This window comes from Choloepus didactylus, chromosome 15, assembly GCF_015220235.1.
Source record: "Choloepus didactylus isolate mChoDid1 chromosome 15, mChoDid1.pri, whole genome shotgun sequence".
Classification (NCBI taxonomy): domain Eukaryota; kingdom Metazoa; phylum Chordata; class Mammalia; order Pilosa; family Megalonychidae; genus Choloepus; species Choloepus didactylus.
This window is the reverse complement of record NC_051321.1, coordinates 67244701-67260842: the sequence shown is the minus strand read 5'-3', so window position 1 is coordinate 67260842 and position 16142 is coordinate 67244701. Positions and strand designations below refer to the sequence as shown.

At 55.5% G+C, this 16142-nt stretch overlaps 1 protein-coding gene across 3 annotated transcripts in view; it reads right to left on the bottom strand.

Moving 5' to 3' along the window:
• Nucleotides 1–4420: 4420 nt before the first annotated feature.
• PALD1 (phosphatase domain containing paladin 1) overlaps nt 4421–16142 on the bottom strand; it is an 87962-nt gene continuing 76240 nt past the window's right edge. For all 3 annotated transcript variants that reach the window (XM_037804799.1, XM_037804798.1, XM_037804797.1), the window contains exons 19-20: nt 8795–8950; nt 4421–6191 (exon numbers count right to left, since the gene is read on the bottom strand). In XM_037804799.1, coding sequence (XP_037660727.1) covers nt 6042–6191; nt 8795–8950 — 306 coding nt within the window. In that variant the 3' untranslated portion in view covers nt 4421–6041. The remainder of the gene's footprint in view (nt 6192–8794; nt 8951–16142) is intronic.

Below are 16142 nucleotides of genomic sequence, written 5' to 3'. Positions count from 1 at the left end.
GGTCTAGAACTCAAGGCATCCCTGAGCTTCCTAAGCCAACGTCCTCCAGCCTGGGCAAGGCAAAGAAAGGCAGGAAGGTTTTCTGGAAGCCAGCTGTCTGTCCTAATCCAACTGAACCCTCCCTCTGCCGGCTTCCTTGCATCTGCCCTCATTGTTACACAAGTCAACATGGCTGCACCAAGAGACAGCTGGCACAAGGCACTATGGAGTGCCCTTGTCCCCTTACTGGCTCCTCTAAGGGTCAGAGGGGACCTGGGCTGAGCTCACTGCATCTCCAGAGGGGGAAGCACCCACCCTGTATGGCCAGAGGCCCCTACCAGCCCCCAGGCTCCCTGCCGTTGATCACTCAAGCTCCACTGGCATTTTTTTTATAGAACATTTTTTTTTTTATTGTGTGAATACAGATAACATAAAATTTAACATTTTAACCATTTTTTAAGTGTAGAATTCAGGGGCATTAATTACACTCACAAGATTGTGCAACCATTACCACTATTAATTTCTAAAATTTTTTCATCACCCAAAAAGAAGCTCTGTACCCATTAAGCAATAACACCCCACTGCCCCTCCCCTTGACCCCTGGCAACCTCTGATCTACTTCCTGTCTCTTGTGGAATTGCCTATTCTAGGAAATTCATATTAGTGGACTTATACAATATGTGTCTGGCTTCTTTCACTGAACATATTGTCTTCAAGGTTCACCGTCTTATGGCATGGCTCATCTACTGACAGTTAAGGATTTCCCGTCTCCATGTCACTAATTCAGTGACTCCACAGTTGGACTCGTTTGCTCCAGGCCTCATGTTACACCCTACAGAATGACACCTGCAGTGGATCCCTGCTGTGTGCAAGAGAGGGCACTAGGTGCTTTGCATACATTAACCCTGACTCTGACACTTACCTACAAAATATGTATTTTAGTCCCATTTATAGTTGAGAAAACTGAGACTCAGAGAGGCAGTGTGATGTACCCAAGATCTAACTGCTACAAATGTGCCAGGTACAGCTGCAGAAGCCAATCTCACTGGGAATCATGGGGTTAGGGGTTGCAGGGGGCTGTCACAGAGCGTTAGATTGCTAGAGGAGTAGGCCAGGGTGCCACACAGCCAGGGCCAGCCAGGAAGGAGAGCCTGGCCACCCCATGTTGCTGCTTCAACAGAAACACACAGCAGCCCTGCCTGACACTCTAGAAGCCACCACAGCTGCTCCAGAAAATGCCTGCCTCTGCCGCTGTGCGTGCTGGAGGATGCAGGCCCCCCACCTGGAGCCACAGGTCTCATGGAACTGCTTGTGCTTGGAGGAGCCCAGGTGCCTAGGGAAGGCAGCTCCACATCCCAGTACCTCCACTGTGCAGGGGCCCGGTGGGGCCGGGAGGAAAGCACACTGAGCTGGCAAACTGGAGGCGGGCACCAGGGTGCTGCACAACTGAAATAGCATCTCCCCTCTGATGGCTGGGTATTTAATTTGTTTCCAGCTTGTCACTATCATCAAAAACAAAATGCTGCTCAGGAATCTGCATTTTTTACAAACTCAAGTGATTCAGAAGTCAAAAATAGTGCAGAAGATCTAAGTGTAGGCACAAAGAAAGTTCTCCAATACATCAGTCAAGTGAAAAAAAGTCACAGACTATATATGCATGACATTTCCATTTATGTAAGCAACAAACTACATAATTACACAATCTGGTTACAACGGTACCTTTTATAGCCAGGGGAAGGGGAAGGGGAATGGGAATGGGGACAGAAGGGATACAGATTTCCTTTGGATTTTCACCACTAGCATATGATCACGCCTTACTTGTGTGAACAGAGGATGACCAGCTTTTAGTAAGATCAAACAATACCTCGTGCCGATTCTGCAGGTGACGTTGGGGGTCTCTGTACTCGACCCCGCAGAAAAGGATCAGGTAGACCACCTCTGGGTGGGCTGCTTAATTCTTCCAGTTCATCCTAAACATGCTCTTAGGATGTTGAGAACTGAAGACTCTCTGGGGCTCCCCCTTCCACAGGGTGTGGTCAATTCCCCGAGTCCGGTCAAGGGATGGGAGGGCAAGTAGAGTTGAGAAGAGCTCAGACCAAGAAACAAGCCTTCCTGGGTGTGGCACCATTTCTTGGGGTGCAGTGGCCCTAACCCAGGCACGACCTCACACACACACACACACACACACACACACACACACACACACACACACACACACACACTGCTTCCCTCTGAGACCATGACATCCTTGTTCAAGGGAGCTCTGTAAGAGCAATAGAAGCTGGGGCCCCTGGCTGAATTCTTCATTGTTAACCCTACCTCACTGCCCTGTCCTCTGGGACTCCTGCACCCTCCTGACACACACCACACCTAGCAGGAACAACTTGCCCACTGTCTCTCATCCCTGAAATGCCTCAGGCTCCCGGAAGACAGGGCTATCCCTGTACACAGCTCCCTGGTGCTTATGCCCAGTTTTTATCTGCTGAAGCACCGCTCGCAGCCCACAGGCACGCCTCTCCACCTGCACACATAGCCTTAGCCACAGAACATGGCATGTGCTCCCTACCAGCAGGGCCCCAGCCGAGGCCTGTCTGGACATCGTGGCCAATAGGTGTGACGGGACCCCCAGGAGCTCCAGGAGCCTCTGGGAGAGAAGGCATCGTGAGCGCGCGGGAGCCAGGCACCCCCAGCAGGCTCAGCTGGGGTTCAAGGTCTTCGTGGGGACAAAGGGGACAGGGGGCAGCTCAACCAAGGGACCTAGTCAGGATTCTTGTGTTAGTTTCCCAGCTGCTAAAACAAATACTATACAATGGGTTGACTTATCAATAGGAATTTACAGGCTCACAGTTTTGGAGGCCAGAAGGTTGCTTCCTCCTGGGGCTGGTGTCTTCTGGCTGGCTGGCGATCTTTTGGGTTCCTTGGCTTTTTCATCACGTGGCACTGCACATGGAAGCATCTTCTCCTTTCTTTTCCAGGTTCCGTTGACTTCCAGCTTCTTGTTTCTCTCCATGGCTTCTCTTTCCTTGTCCAATTTCCTTGGCTTATAGGGACTTCAGCCATATCGGAATAAGGCCCACCCTCGGTTGGTTGGGGCACATCTTAAATTAAATTAACTAAGAACACTTTCAAAGGTCCTTTTTACAAATGGGTTCACGCCCACAGGAATGGATCATGATTAGGAACGTGTTTCTCGGATACAAAACTCCAAGCCACCACAGCCACCAGCAAACACAGACCCAAGGCCTTCTCCCAGCTTTGACACCTCCCAGGCTTGATGCAAGGAGGAAGGCAGAACCAGTGATATGCGAAGTGTGGAAACCACAGGGATGCCCCAGTGATTGTGACCTGAAGAGAAGGTGACCTGACATGAGTGGGACCCCCTCCTGAACCCTTGGGATGCTTGGAGACTTCGCAAAGTTGGTTAATATCGACTGTGTGCTTACTGTGTGTCAGTGCTGTTCTGAAGTCTTCACATGCATTGACACGCTTAATAGAGGGTTGAGATGCTGCTGAAATGTGAGCCAGTTCTGCTCAGGGAATTGTTAGATGCCCTCCCAGACTAGACTAGGTCTGGGAAGACGTGGGGGACACACATTTGAACACACCCACTCACCCCTGTGTGTGCCTACCTAGCCCTCTCTAGGCAGAACTGCAGCATGGCCCCACCACCACCCCAGACACCCACACCGTGTACAGCAGCCACACCTCGGTGCAAACACTCGGAAGCCACAGGAAGGACAACCCCCCGCATGCTGCTGGGCTGGGAAATAACCCCAAGAGGCCTTCTGGCCCAGCCCTATGGATTCCATTATGACCACCCCAAGCTGGCCTCAGAACTATAACCAGGAGGGCCTTGTCCCCCTCATCCTAGGGAAGCTTGGGGAGAAGCCCGGGGTCAGGGCTCTGTCTGCCTCACTCTCCCCATTGTCTCTTTACACACCAACTGTCAGGGAGCCTGAAGTGGCCAGGTGGGGAAGGGGCAAGGAGGAAGTGAAGGCTGAGGCCCACCCCTCTTTAAAGCCCTGAAATCCCTCTTTGCTCCATTTCCCTATATCGATGCTACCGTGGTCCCTCACACCTTAGTGGGACTTAGCTTATGCTGTTTTCTTCAAGGAGGGGCTCAGTGTGACACTCCTGGGCATCCAGAATGAGACGGTCTGGCACGTGATTGGGGATGTCAGGGGGTGAGATGGGTGCCTGGAAAAACCCACTTTCTCTGAAAACAGAGATCCTGTCCAAACTAGGACAGGCCTCCCTTCATCAGGAGCACCAAGGGCAGGTGATCTCTACTCATCTTGCCCACCCCTCCTAACTCCAGAGCAGCAGGGCCCCCACCTGGAGTCAGTTATATCACATCTGCCTCATGCTGACACGCACAAATCAGCAAGCAGGCACATGTCACATTTAGCCATTTTTAATGTTCAAAAGCTCTGTACAAAAAAAAAAAAACAAAAACACAAAGGCATCCTCACAACACCCCTGTGAGGTAGGCAAGTATTATTTTCCCATTTTACAGATGGGGAAACTGAGGCAGAGAGGTGGAGTGACCGTCCAGTGGCCACAGCACAGCTGAAAGTCAGGGCCAGCCATGAGATCGCTAAGGATCCCTCCCAGTTCAGCCCTGATCTCTGACCCTCAACTAGACCTTGTCTGTGAAGAAATTAAACTTTTTAATACATGCAAAAATAAAAATAACAATACCAACAAATCTGAAAAGGTAATGAACAGACATACAGTAGTTCTGCAAAATAAATCAGGCAACGTGGTCAAATATTTCCTAATGCCGGGTCAATATGAACAACTGCAGCTTTTTTTCCTCTTTTCAAATGTCATGACAAATCACACATCAGTTTTTCTGCAGAATTTCATGGGCCCAACCAAAGCAAGGCTTCCCTGGCTCCAGCCCACCAGGCTAGGTGGACAGCCTCCCCCTAGTCAAGCTCTGTACACACTTAGCCCCAGCTCAACTCAAACTCCGCCTCCGCCGCCTCCTCCATGCAGTCTTCCCACTGTCTGGACAGAGTGGAAGCCAGTGGTCTCTAACTCAGCAGGGCCTGGCCCTTTCTGTTTCCAGTGGGAGGTGGCTCAGCAGTTCCCAGCAAGGATGGCCTGGATTCCAGGGGCCCTGGACCTCCTCACACCATCCTCAGGCCACAGCCACACTCCACAGTTCACTCAGGCAGCAATGCCGGAGCCCTGAGCCCAGCAGCCCTCGGGGCTCCTGCCACAGGAAGGTGGGGGCACGGCCCCTCCTGGACTGTTGGGGCAGGGAGGAGCTTTGGCTTCCTCGGCATCTCCTGCCCAGGCTCCCCGGCAAATCGAGCAGGCCACCTACACAGGGCTCCATCCCACCTTCTGGAAACTTTTTCTGCCCTGAGAGAGACTCCCTGCATGTTTCTAGCTCTTTCAGGGAAACTCCCCACTCCTGCCAGGCCCAGGGGAAGTAGGGAGGGGAAAAAGGGGACCCATCAGGCCACAGGGGTTGTCCCTCTTGAAGTCTCCCAGGTTGGGGCATTACAAGCAAGAAAACTGGGTGAAGCTGCCTTTAAAATAATAAATCCACCCAGACACCCCTCCCAGGCAGCCAGGCAGCCCGAGAGCAGTGCTCAGGCAGCAAAAAGGGGAGAGGAAACAGGGAAGAGCAGCACAAGGAAGAAAGGGAAGGAGACAAACATTGGCCAGGTGTCTGCTCTGTGCCAGGGACTGTTAGAACTTTCTAGGAGGGGAGAGGAAAGGGCAGAAGTAGTGATTAGCTTTGCTTGGCAATTTGGGGGTACATTCCTCGGAGGCCAAACGCTGGCCTGTCTGCAAGGCGCACACGCCAGGGGGCGGGGCTGACCACATGCCTCCGTCCTTTATAAGGTGTGACTGTGCGGTATCTAAACGCCCTTATAAAGATCTCTTTCTAAAAGGGGTCCCGACCCCACCGCAGTGTCTCTGAGAAGGTGGGAACTCCTTTTCTCGAGGCCTGCACCCCTCTGAGCCAGACCCCGTGAGGAGCACCTGGGGCACCCCCAGCATGCGGGACCTGAGGGTAGGGCTGGGGCAGGAGGGAACCCCTCCTACGGGAGGTCCCCAGCGCAGGCCTGGGGGCCGTGGCTCTGCTCCTGCCACCGGTAGCACAGCCGCGAGAAGGGCTGCTCCTCCGTGCCCTCGAGCTCCGGGAAGCCCAGCTGGTTGAGGATCGTGTAGACTCCGGCTGACGTCGCCACCTGGGGAGGACAGCAGAGATGGGGCAGCGCTGCCCCCCTCCGTCCCAGCTGCCTCCCACCAGCCCAGCCCCCCAAACACGTTTGCTTACAAGGGGGACAACAGCCTCTGCCTCATAGGATTGTGACAAGAAGGGCTAAATAAGCCTGGAGGGCACTTAGCAGATGGTAAGCGCTCGATAAACGTAACGATGATGATTACTGCCCAGTGTGCAGAGCAGGAAGCCAAGTGCACCACGCAGCTCTCACACACCCCCCAACGCCCTCCTCCCGTGGGCACTCAGGAACATGGGTCTGGCATTCCAGCTGGGCCTGCAGGCAGGGCTGGAAAAGGCAGCATGGGTGCAGGGGCAAACAAGAGCCCCTGGCTGTGGGAGACCCACCGTGAGCTCAGTCCAGGCAGCGGCTGGGGCCTCCCTGGATCGCCCCACACAGCTGTTTCCCAGTGGCCCAGGCCCTGGCACCAGACTCAAACCCTGAAAAAAACAGCCCCCTTCTCTCCCCTAGTATCCTGGGGGATGGGGAGGATATCAGCTCCTTTTTGAACAAAGGGGTCCATTTGTCCTCTGCTGGCTCCTGGGGAGCTGTTGCCCCCACATGCCTCCACTCAACCCCAGGAGAGGGGGGCCCTGAGGCTGGAACCCACAGTCCTGCCTGGACCTGTAGCTCTCTCCTTCTTTGACAGCCCCCCAATGCCCAACCCCCAGATGCAGCCGGGAAAGGGATCGAGCATCCTCTTTAGCCCCTGGCTCCCTCGGTTCCTGCTCGTCAAGCAGAATCCAAGCAGAAAGGATGCCCTAGTTTCCCCATCTCCTCCAGGACCCCCAGGGGCTCAGAGAGGGAGCTGAGCCCAGGCCTCTTGCTCAAGAGGGTGACCCCACTGTGGCCTTGGCATGACCCCATCAGGTTTCTTGACTCAACACTCTCATCCCCGTGCATGAGGGGGCATTTCAAGTACTCCCCACCCCTTTGCCCTGAAGCCCACCCTCAAGGCTTGTCCTCAGCACAGCCCCCCAGCAGGGTCCTGGGCATTGCAGTGGGCTCCCTGCCTCCATGAATCCGGCCCACACCTGTGCCCTTCCTACACCCATCTGCCTGGGGCCAGTGGCCCCCCACTCTCCCGTCACCTGAGGTCTGCCCACCCATCCTGTGGAGCTAATTCCAGGCTGGAACCTGGATTACAACCACCAGCACCAGGCAGGGGAGGTCAGGAGGGGCCGGCTTCCTGGTAGAGGGTAATTACAGGTGGCTTTGCCAATGAGGGAAAGGCCTCTCTCCTGACCTAGAGGTGCTGGGGCAGCAGCTCTGCCCCTAAAAACAGCACGCTGCGGGGAAGAGCTGGGGAGGCCAGGCTGAGAGGAGTGGAGAAGGCGAACAGCACACAGTGGGCTTTGGAGCCAACCCATCAGCTCTAACGCCGACTTGAACAAGTTACTACTCCCTGCACCCAGTTTCCTCCTCTGTAAAACGGGAGCACAACAGGAACAACACTGAAGGCACAGCCGGTCAGCACAGGGTCTGGCACCGTGGGTCTCTCATGGAACCCCTGCAGCCCTCTGAGGTGGGACTAAGTAGCAACATTATTCCACTGTAAGCTGAGGACGGTGGGTTTAGAGGGTTCACCCTCCTGAAGTCACAGCTGGCATGGGGGTGAGGAAGGGGTGTGAATAACGGGTGCAGGTTTTCTGTCTGGGGTGATGGGAGAATTTCTAGTAGTGGATGGTGGTAAAGGTAGCATGGGATTCACCCACTGAATTATACACTGGGAGCATTGGAGAGGGGAGAGTTTGTGTTGTATACATGCTCCTACAATTAAAAAAAAAAAGGGTGACTGGAGACAATAGATCAACACATGATCCTGGACAGAAGCTAATATCAGAGGAGAAAAGGCCCTAAAGGACATTATTGGGACATGTGAAAAAATTGGAATATAGACTGTAAACTTTATATCAATGTTAAATTCCTTGACCTTGATAACTGCACTTAAGGTGGTTACATAAGTGAATATCCTTGTTCTTAGAAAATGTACACAGAGGTATTAAGTGTTCAAGGAACATGATGTAGACAACTTACTCTCAAATGCATTGATAGAATGATACAGCAAATGGGGCAAAATGTTAACAGTTGGTGGATCTGGGTATCGGAGTGGGGAGGGTATGTTGGAGCTCTCTGTGTGGGTTTTGTATTATTTTTGCAACTGTCCTATAAGTTTGAAATCATTTCAAAATAAAAAGTTTAAAAAAAAAATGAGTGAGAGAAAAAAAATGCAAGGCAGGCTCGGAGCCAGCAGCCTGTCCACGCTGGTTCCCTCTTCCTTCTCTGTGCTGGGAGTGCTAAGGGCCAGTGGCACCATGGGACACGCAGGGACCCAGCATATCTTGACACCCTGTCTCCCCCTCCTCCCCATTCATTCATTCATTTACTCGTCAAACTTTACCATCTGCCTGCCAAGTGCAGACATTGTGCTGGGACTCAAAGTCAAATGAGATAAATCCTCGACCAAATGGAAGCTTCCAGTAGAATGAGAGATGGAACGGGGGCATTGCACAGGATCAGGGGGACAGCCTGGCCCGGCCCTGCCTCTCAGCCTCAGCTCTGCCGCTCACCTCCCGCATCCAGGTGCTGAAGGGCCTCTGCCAGGAGCTGGCCTTCTCCAGGTGGAGGTAGGCGTTGAAGAGGATCAGGTAGATGTAGCGCTCCAGGTACTGCAGGCTCCTCAGCTGCAGCCCCCGCGCCTCCTGCTCCTCCTTGGCTGCCTTTGCCTGGAAGAAGGGGGCAGGCGGGAGTCAGCATGGGGGATTCAGAGAAGGCACACGGAGCAACAGCCCCCCCACACACACACACTCACCCTACTACCCCGAGCACCAGGGGCAGGGACGGGAGAAGCCAAAGGGGCACAATCGGTGCCTGGGGGTCAGGCATCCCCCCACCCTGCTGTGGGGCACGGGAAGTCATCCAGCCTCCCAGAAGCTCCATTTCCTCCCCACGGAATCCTAACCACCGTCGCCAGGTGAGAACCGTTCACCAGGGAAGCTCCGCGCAGCCACCCTCCACTGCACCCAGGTGTGGAGCCCCCTGGGTTGCAGGCCCCCCAGACCCTGGGACCAGATCTGACCCCCTTGTTGCCAAGTGCACTGTCCATGCCCAGATGGAAAAGTTCATCTCAGACTGGTAAGGGGAAGAACTCCATCTTGGCCTCTGAGCCTACCCAGTCCCTGACTTCTGTGCCTGTTTGGGGCTCAAAAGGCACAAGGGGTGTGAGCCCAGCCCTCACCCTCTCCTAGAATGGAGGAGGGTAACAGCAAGAAAGGCCACCACAGCCAAGAATCAGCAAGAGATGAAGCAGCTGGGAGGTGTGAGAGATCTCAGGGGTGGGGGTGGGGGTGGGGGGCAGTGATGGGGACATCAATCTTTTTAACAAGCAATCTCCAGCAAATGCTATGGAAAATGGCACCAGGCCATGTGGCAGAGAGAGCAAGGACTGCAAAGCCAACTAAAGATAAGTTTATTGGAGCACATGGGAGTGCAGTGGGGCCCTGAAGGATCTAGATGGAGAGAGCAGGAGGAGGGGAGGACAGGCCCAGCAGGAAGAGGGGAGGAGGGGAGGATGGAGCCCAGGAGGAGGAGGGCTGGAAAGGGGCTGGCCTGGCTGGGACAAGGAGGCTGAGGGATGAGAAAGCAAACTGCTATAGGCCAGGACCCAATTACAAAGGCCACAGTGATGCCTAGGAAGTTTATCCTCTAGGCAGATGGTTTGCAACCCTGGCTGCCCATGAGAACCATTGGGAGTTTAAGATGCAGAAGCCTAGGCCAGCCCCAGATCAGTGAAATCAGAACCTCGAAGAGGTGGGGCCTGGGCAGCCGGACTGCGCCAGCTCCCAGGGTGCGTCTCTGGAGCCAGGAGAGCCAAGGGAGGTCTGGGGGCTTGGAGTGAGCTGGCAACAGAAGACTCATGGACAATTCATGCTCAGGAGGAAGGGGTTTTAACTGGGAGGGGATGGCGGGTTGGGAGGCAGGCCTGGGGAATGGGGCCCAGAACACACAGCCCAGGCTCTCCTGCAGGACTCCCCTGCCACCTCGCCTGACCCTCCCCTCTTGCCCACACAGATGTGCCGTCCAACCGCCCACCCCCCTGTACCCCATGGACAGAGAGGCCTGGAGAATAAAAGCTATACACGGGAACACCTTCACTTCACCTTGCACCCACTCCCTGCTGCTCCCCACCCCAGCCCCTACCCAGACTCCATAGCAGTTCTCCTCTCTTCCAGGAAGAGGTTCCCTCGGGCTCCAGGAACATCCATGGGTGGGCACAGCCGGCCCTGGGCCTGGGGGAGCCAGGAGGGGCTGGTCTCCCCCCAGCTGGCCCACAGCCAGGGCCTTTCCCCACAGCTCACAATGTCTGCCCAGGTTCTGTGTCTCCCCCTCCGCTGTGGAAGGAGGTTCCCAGCGGGGCCCATCACCCCAAGGATCGGGACCCGGGATGGGCCTGCTTGTGGGGCCTGCACCCCCCATCACCCTCTTCTTTCTTGGGTGACTCAGCCTTCTTGGTTTCCAGGTTTGCATGAGTGGACAGTCACTTGCCAAGCCAGCCCCACCCCCACGCCATCCCGGGGAGCTCTGGGGCCTCGGGAGAGAGGCAGGGGTGGAAGATGGAGGGCGGACGGGGCCAGGAGGGGTGCGGGGCCAGGGCGGGTGCTCTGACTGCAGACATGGAGCGCCACGCACTGGGTTCGGGGCCTGGCTCTGCCGTTTAAACCCTGTGAAGGTAAAGGTCCCTGCCCTACCCCCAGGAGCTCAGCAGGTAAGGCCTGAGGAAGCACCTGGTAAACCATGAAGAGCTACTTCAATCCGCTCACGCATCAGGCAGGGAGGGGGCGGACTCGACACACCCACCCGCAAGGGGAGGCCCAGGCCCTGCCCTCAGGGAGGCGCACAGGGCAAAGCACTAAGCGGCCGTCAGGGATGGAGGGGAAGGACAAGGAACCGGACCTGGGGGGTGGGTCAGGGAGCGGAGGGGGCAGCACGGTGCTCCAGGAGACAGGGAGGGGAGTCGAAGGATGCAGAGTGTCTGGGGCAGACAGAGCAGGAAGGAGTGATGGCGGGAGGCACAGGTGGGGACAGAGGGGCGTAGACAGACAGACGGCAAGCCTGCTCCTGCAGACAAAGGGGCCAGTGAAGATTTCTGGGTGGATCTGAGGTTGATGATAGCCTCTCAGGATGCTGCAGGGGGAATAATTGGGGCTGGGGTAGGGGCAGGATGACTGTTGTTTTAAGGCCCAACCGATATACCAAAAATTTTCTTTACCTAAATAGAAACCACGGCCAATGTGATCCTGTCCATCTGATCCTCAGGCCTGGGGCCTATTTAGTAACGTTTTCTTAGAAGGAAGGAAAGAAAATCACCCATGGTCCCACCAGGCAAGAGCCATTTTAAACTACTTCCACTTAAAGAGCTCAGAAGAAATGTCCTCGTGGGTGGGGAAAGCCTTCAGCTCCGACCTTGGCCAGTGGGCAGCCACACCAGCCCTGTCGTCCCTGTGCCCCTCTCCTGGGGACAGAGACCTCCCTGTTCTCTGACACTGACAAGGATTAGGTCTGGGGCACATTCGGGGTGGAAAGGTGGGTGAGTCCTTCCAAGCCCTGCTAGCAAGGGTAGAATTATCTCTAAATTCAGTCTGCTGAGAAAAGGTGACTCTCGACACTCCCCAAGAAGGCGCCATGGGCACATCCTGCCCAATTTGCAGGTCTGTGATTTGAAACAATGACCCGTCTTCCTATTAAGGTCTTGGTTTCGTTAAAATCATCCCGTGTTGGCACTGCCCAGCGAGGAGGAACAGCTGGCAGCCTCCTGCCGATAAAAATAGTGGTGCCGTTTATAAATGGCCTGGCAGGCCAGGATGTCATTAGCTGTGGTGGAGGTGGACAAGGCCTCCTCGTCCGCTGGAACTGAGCCCTAAAATAGAAGGGGGCCCAGGAAAGGTGGCCAAACCTCCCCTCTGCCTGACATCAGCGCAGGCCCAGTGTTGCAGCAGTGGCTCCCGGAGCTCTGCTCTTTGCTGGGCCACCAGGAAGAGGCCCACCAAGGCAGGGCTGGCAGCCCCCAAGGCTGACTGTCATGCAGTGTCTACTGTGTGCCTTGTGCCCAGCTGAGCACGCTACACCCCTGCTCTGATGGTGAGATTCCAGTAAACTCTTCTGGCAACCCCATGGAGGAGGGGCCACGTCCCCTTTTGCAGATGATGCTCAGCAAGGAGCCCCGAGCTGGGGTGTGAGCCCCAAAACCCAAGCTCTTCCTACATCCCCAGCCCTTTTCACTGCAGGCAAGCTCGAGTTCTCCCTGGCTCACTCTTGCCTCTGTACTTTACCCACTCTGTTCCTCCTGCCTGCAGTGCCCTTCCCCTGGGCCGCCCAGCATGTTCAGCCCATCCCTGCAACTAGGAGAACGCTGCCCACCACCACCACCACCCCGAAGCCTGCTCAGGGCCCTCTAGCCCCCACAAACGCACCCTCTCGGCCTCCTCTGCTCTCAGTCTGAACCATTTAATTAAACATTGCATTACATTCCATATTGAGAGTTTCTGATGGCTTTGCCAAGGCATGATCTGCCTCCCCAAGGAAATGATCAGCTCAGGGGCAGGCCCCATATTATAACCAGATTTTATGTCACCCCCTACCCCCAAGAGTCTGGATTAGAACTTGGTATGCAGCTGGCACCCGGTCAATGAGCACTCACCCCCCCAGGTCCCCTCCTCCTGTCCTGTGACTTTGAATATCATCTAGACTCTAGATGCTGGGCAGAGGCCGGGAACTGCTAAACACCACCTCCAGGCTGGACTCCAGACTCATCCCCATAACTGCCCACTCACGCTTTCTAGCTCGATATCTTATCAGGCTTCTCGAACTTACAAAACCTGTCCCAAACTCACCTCCAGATCATTCCCCAAACCTGCCTTGCCCACAGTCTCCCCCATCTCAGGGGTAACTCCATCAGGCCTAAATCTGAGACTCTACCCTCCCTCTTCTTCTCTCTCACCTTATAACCCATCCTTCAGGAAATTCTGCTGGCTGCACTGCGGCACACTCCCAGAATCTGCCCACTCCTCACCACTTTACACACCCTGGCCCAAGCCATTGCCATCTCAGTGACGGGCCTCCCACCCCCACCCTACTGTCTGTTCTAACACACGGCCCCAATAAACCTTAAGTCAGCAACTCTGCCCATAACCCTGCACGAGAAGCCGAGTTCCATGCAGTCCTGGCACGGCCCCACATGCTCTGCCCCCCACCGCAGAACCTCTCTGCCCTCCTCCCCCACCCCTCTCCCCTCACTTGTGCTACTCCTCAGGCCCAGCAGGCAGCCCCCACCTCAGGGCCTTTGCACTTGCCGGGTCCTCTGCTTGGAATGCTCTTCCCCCCGGTGTCGGGCCACTCGCTCTCCCACCTCCCTCAGGTCTGTGTTCAAATGCCACTTTCTTACTGAGCCCCTTCCTACCTCCCTGTTTGAATCTGCAACCCTTCCCACTGTCCCCCTTACCTGCTGTACCTTCCTCCACAGGCTAATCGCCACCCAACCTCCCCTATCATTACCTGTGTGTGTGTTTGCTGAGTGCCTCCCTCACTGGGACGCAGCCTCCAGGAGCACAGGGCCTGGTGTGTTTTGTCCATGAGGCATCTCCAGGACCTAGAACGGTGCCTGGTGCCCAGGAGGTGTACAGTAAACGTCTGTTGAATCAGTGAAGGACTAAATGCTTGCATCTCGTGTTATTAATCCAGCATCACAGAAGGCCTGAGGTCATCTAGATCAACCCCTTTGCTTTCCAGAAAGGAAGGCTGGGGTCAAAGAGGCAACCCAACCTTGCCAGGGATGCACGGACAGTCGGTGGCAGAGCTGGAGCAGGAACCCAGGCCTCTAGGGCCCCCTCAATGGGAACTGCCCCCAGAAGAGGCTGCCCACATGAAGACCCAGATGCAGCTCGGGCTCAGGGCCTGCGCCTACCCATGACGGACAGCCCCACTCTCCCTGCATGGACCCTCCCTGCTGTCCTCTCCCCACCCCCTCACCAGGAAGAAGCATGGCCCAGGGGTGGGCTCCCAGAGCTTCTCCAGAAGGCCACCACCACCCCTCTCTTTGACAGACAGTGGCCCCCAATCAGTCAGTGCCAGCATCTTCCAGTGGCTTTCCACTGAGTCCATATAAATCGTCCTCAGTCCTGCCTGGTGGGGGGACCTCAAGCGCAAAGCAGCTTTCTGTACCTAATCCCATGAGGGAGAAAATGGCCCTCAGTCCAGCAGGTAATTGGTTTTCCAATGATGTCATATTTTGCTCAGCCTGAAATTCAAAGCACAAAGGACCTAACCCTGGTGCCATGGGCTTCTTTGCACATCGTTCACATAGCAAAGGCTATTCAGTGGCATCTCTGGGCCAGTCCCTGGGTGTTCAGCCCCCACGGGACATGGTCCCAGCCCTCCAGGAGCTCAATGTCCCAGCATAAAACCAAACAAGTCTACCACGTGTCCCGGCCACTTGCCCACCATGCTCTCCACCCACCCGCAGCCTCGCGGAGCCCAGGCTGGGCCTCACGAGCACCCTTCAGGGCAGGCAGCATGGGGATAAGGACCCAGGGGACAGGTGGGAAAGTAGAGGCCCAGGCAGGCCACAGCAATGTGCTCAAGAATGCACAGGGGGTTCCTGGAGGAGCCAGAGCTAGAGCCCAGGGTATCCAACTACCAGCCAGGACTCTCGGTGACTAGAGAAGAGTGTCCTCTCCCAGAAGGCCAACAAAGGAGACACAGAACCCAACAGCCATATGTGGACACAGGGGTCCGGTGTTCCTGTTTAATTATACAAGGAGACTTGACCTTCTATCCAAGCAGACCCTCACTGGACAGACATCTGACAAGACCCTCCTTGGGCCAGGTAGGGTCCCGGGAATCAGGGCTGCAGAGACGAGCAGAAGGAACCCGCGGCAACGTCCACAACCAGGACAATGGCAGCAGGGAGCACGAGGCAGGGCTCTCAACAGACGGGGAGTGTGCAGGAGGGGATGCAGGTGTTGAGTTTAAACCCCTCCTAAAGCACGGAAACTTCCACGCCAGCTGGTGCACACTCAGAAACCACACCTGGCACACTACAGGTGCTCAATGGACATTTGTTGAATAAACCAGGAATGTCTCCCTGGAAAGGGGAAAGTGGTCCCAGCTCAGCCCTACAGTGGGAAAGGAGGGGAAGCAAGAGAGGTTTCTAGCTATAGAGAACACGTGCCCTCCAGCACACGCGCACGCGCACACACACGCACACACACACACAGACATTCACTCCGTTCAGGCAGCCTCCAGCCGACCCCTGCTCTATTCTGGGCTGGGTGTGAAAGGCCTTGGGAAACCATCCTTCCCTTCCGTCACATTTTATGTGACAGCCAACAGCATCCCAGGGCTTGTCTAACTGCCCGATCCATGCCTGGAAATACACTACCTATTGGAATGAGGTCTCCAGGGAACGACTTTGCCAAGCCAGGCTCTTGGAGAAACTGGGCAGCTCCGTCTGGGCCGAGGGCCAGAGCTGTCTCCCTTGACAGTTTTCTTAATAAAGAACCTCTGCCCTCGTGCACTGTGCCGACCGCACGGACCTCTCGGCACTTCCTTTTTGTGGAATCAGCTCTGTCCCAACTCAGGTTCCCTCTAGGAATCCGAGCACTGGGAATGCAGAGACGGTTACGCACAGGCCCTGCCCTCAAGGACACTCACAACAGGGGCTCAACCGATGCTGGAGGCTTCTTTGCCAACCCTTCCCTTTCCCACCACACACCTGCTCCCCGGGGTCGTGGCCACTGTGGTGGAGAGAGAGGAACGCAGGCTGGGGAGCAGGGAGGCAGGCTCTGCTCACAGGACTCACCAGGCCTCACTTCCTTCCTCAGACAAATGGGTCTAATAAATACCGCCCTGAACTCCTCACCA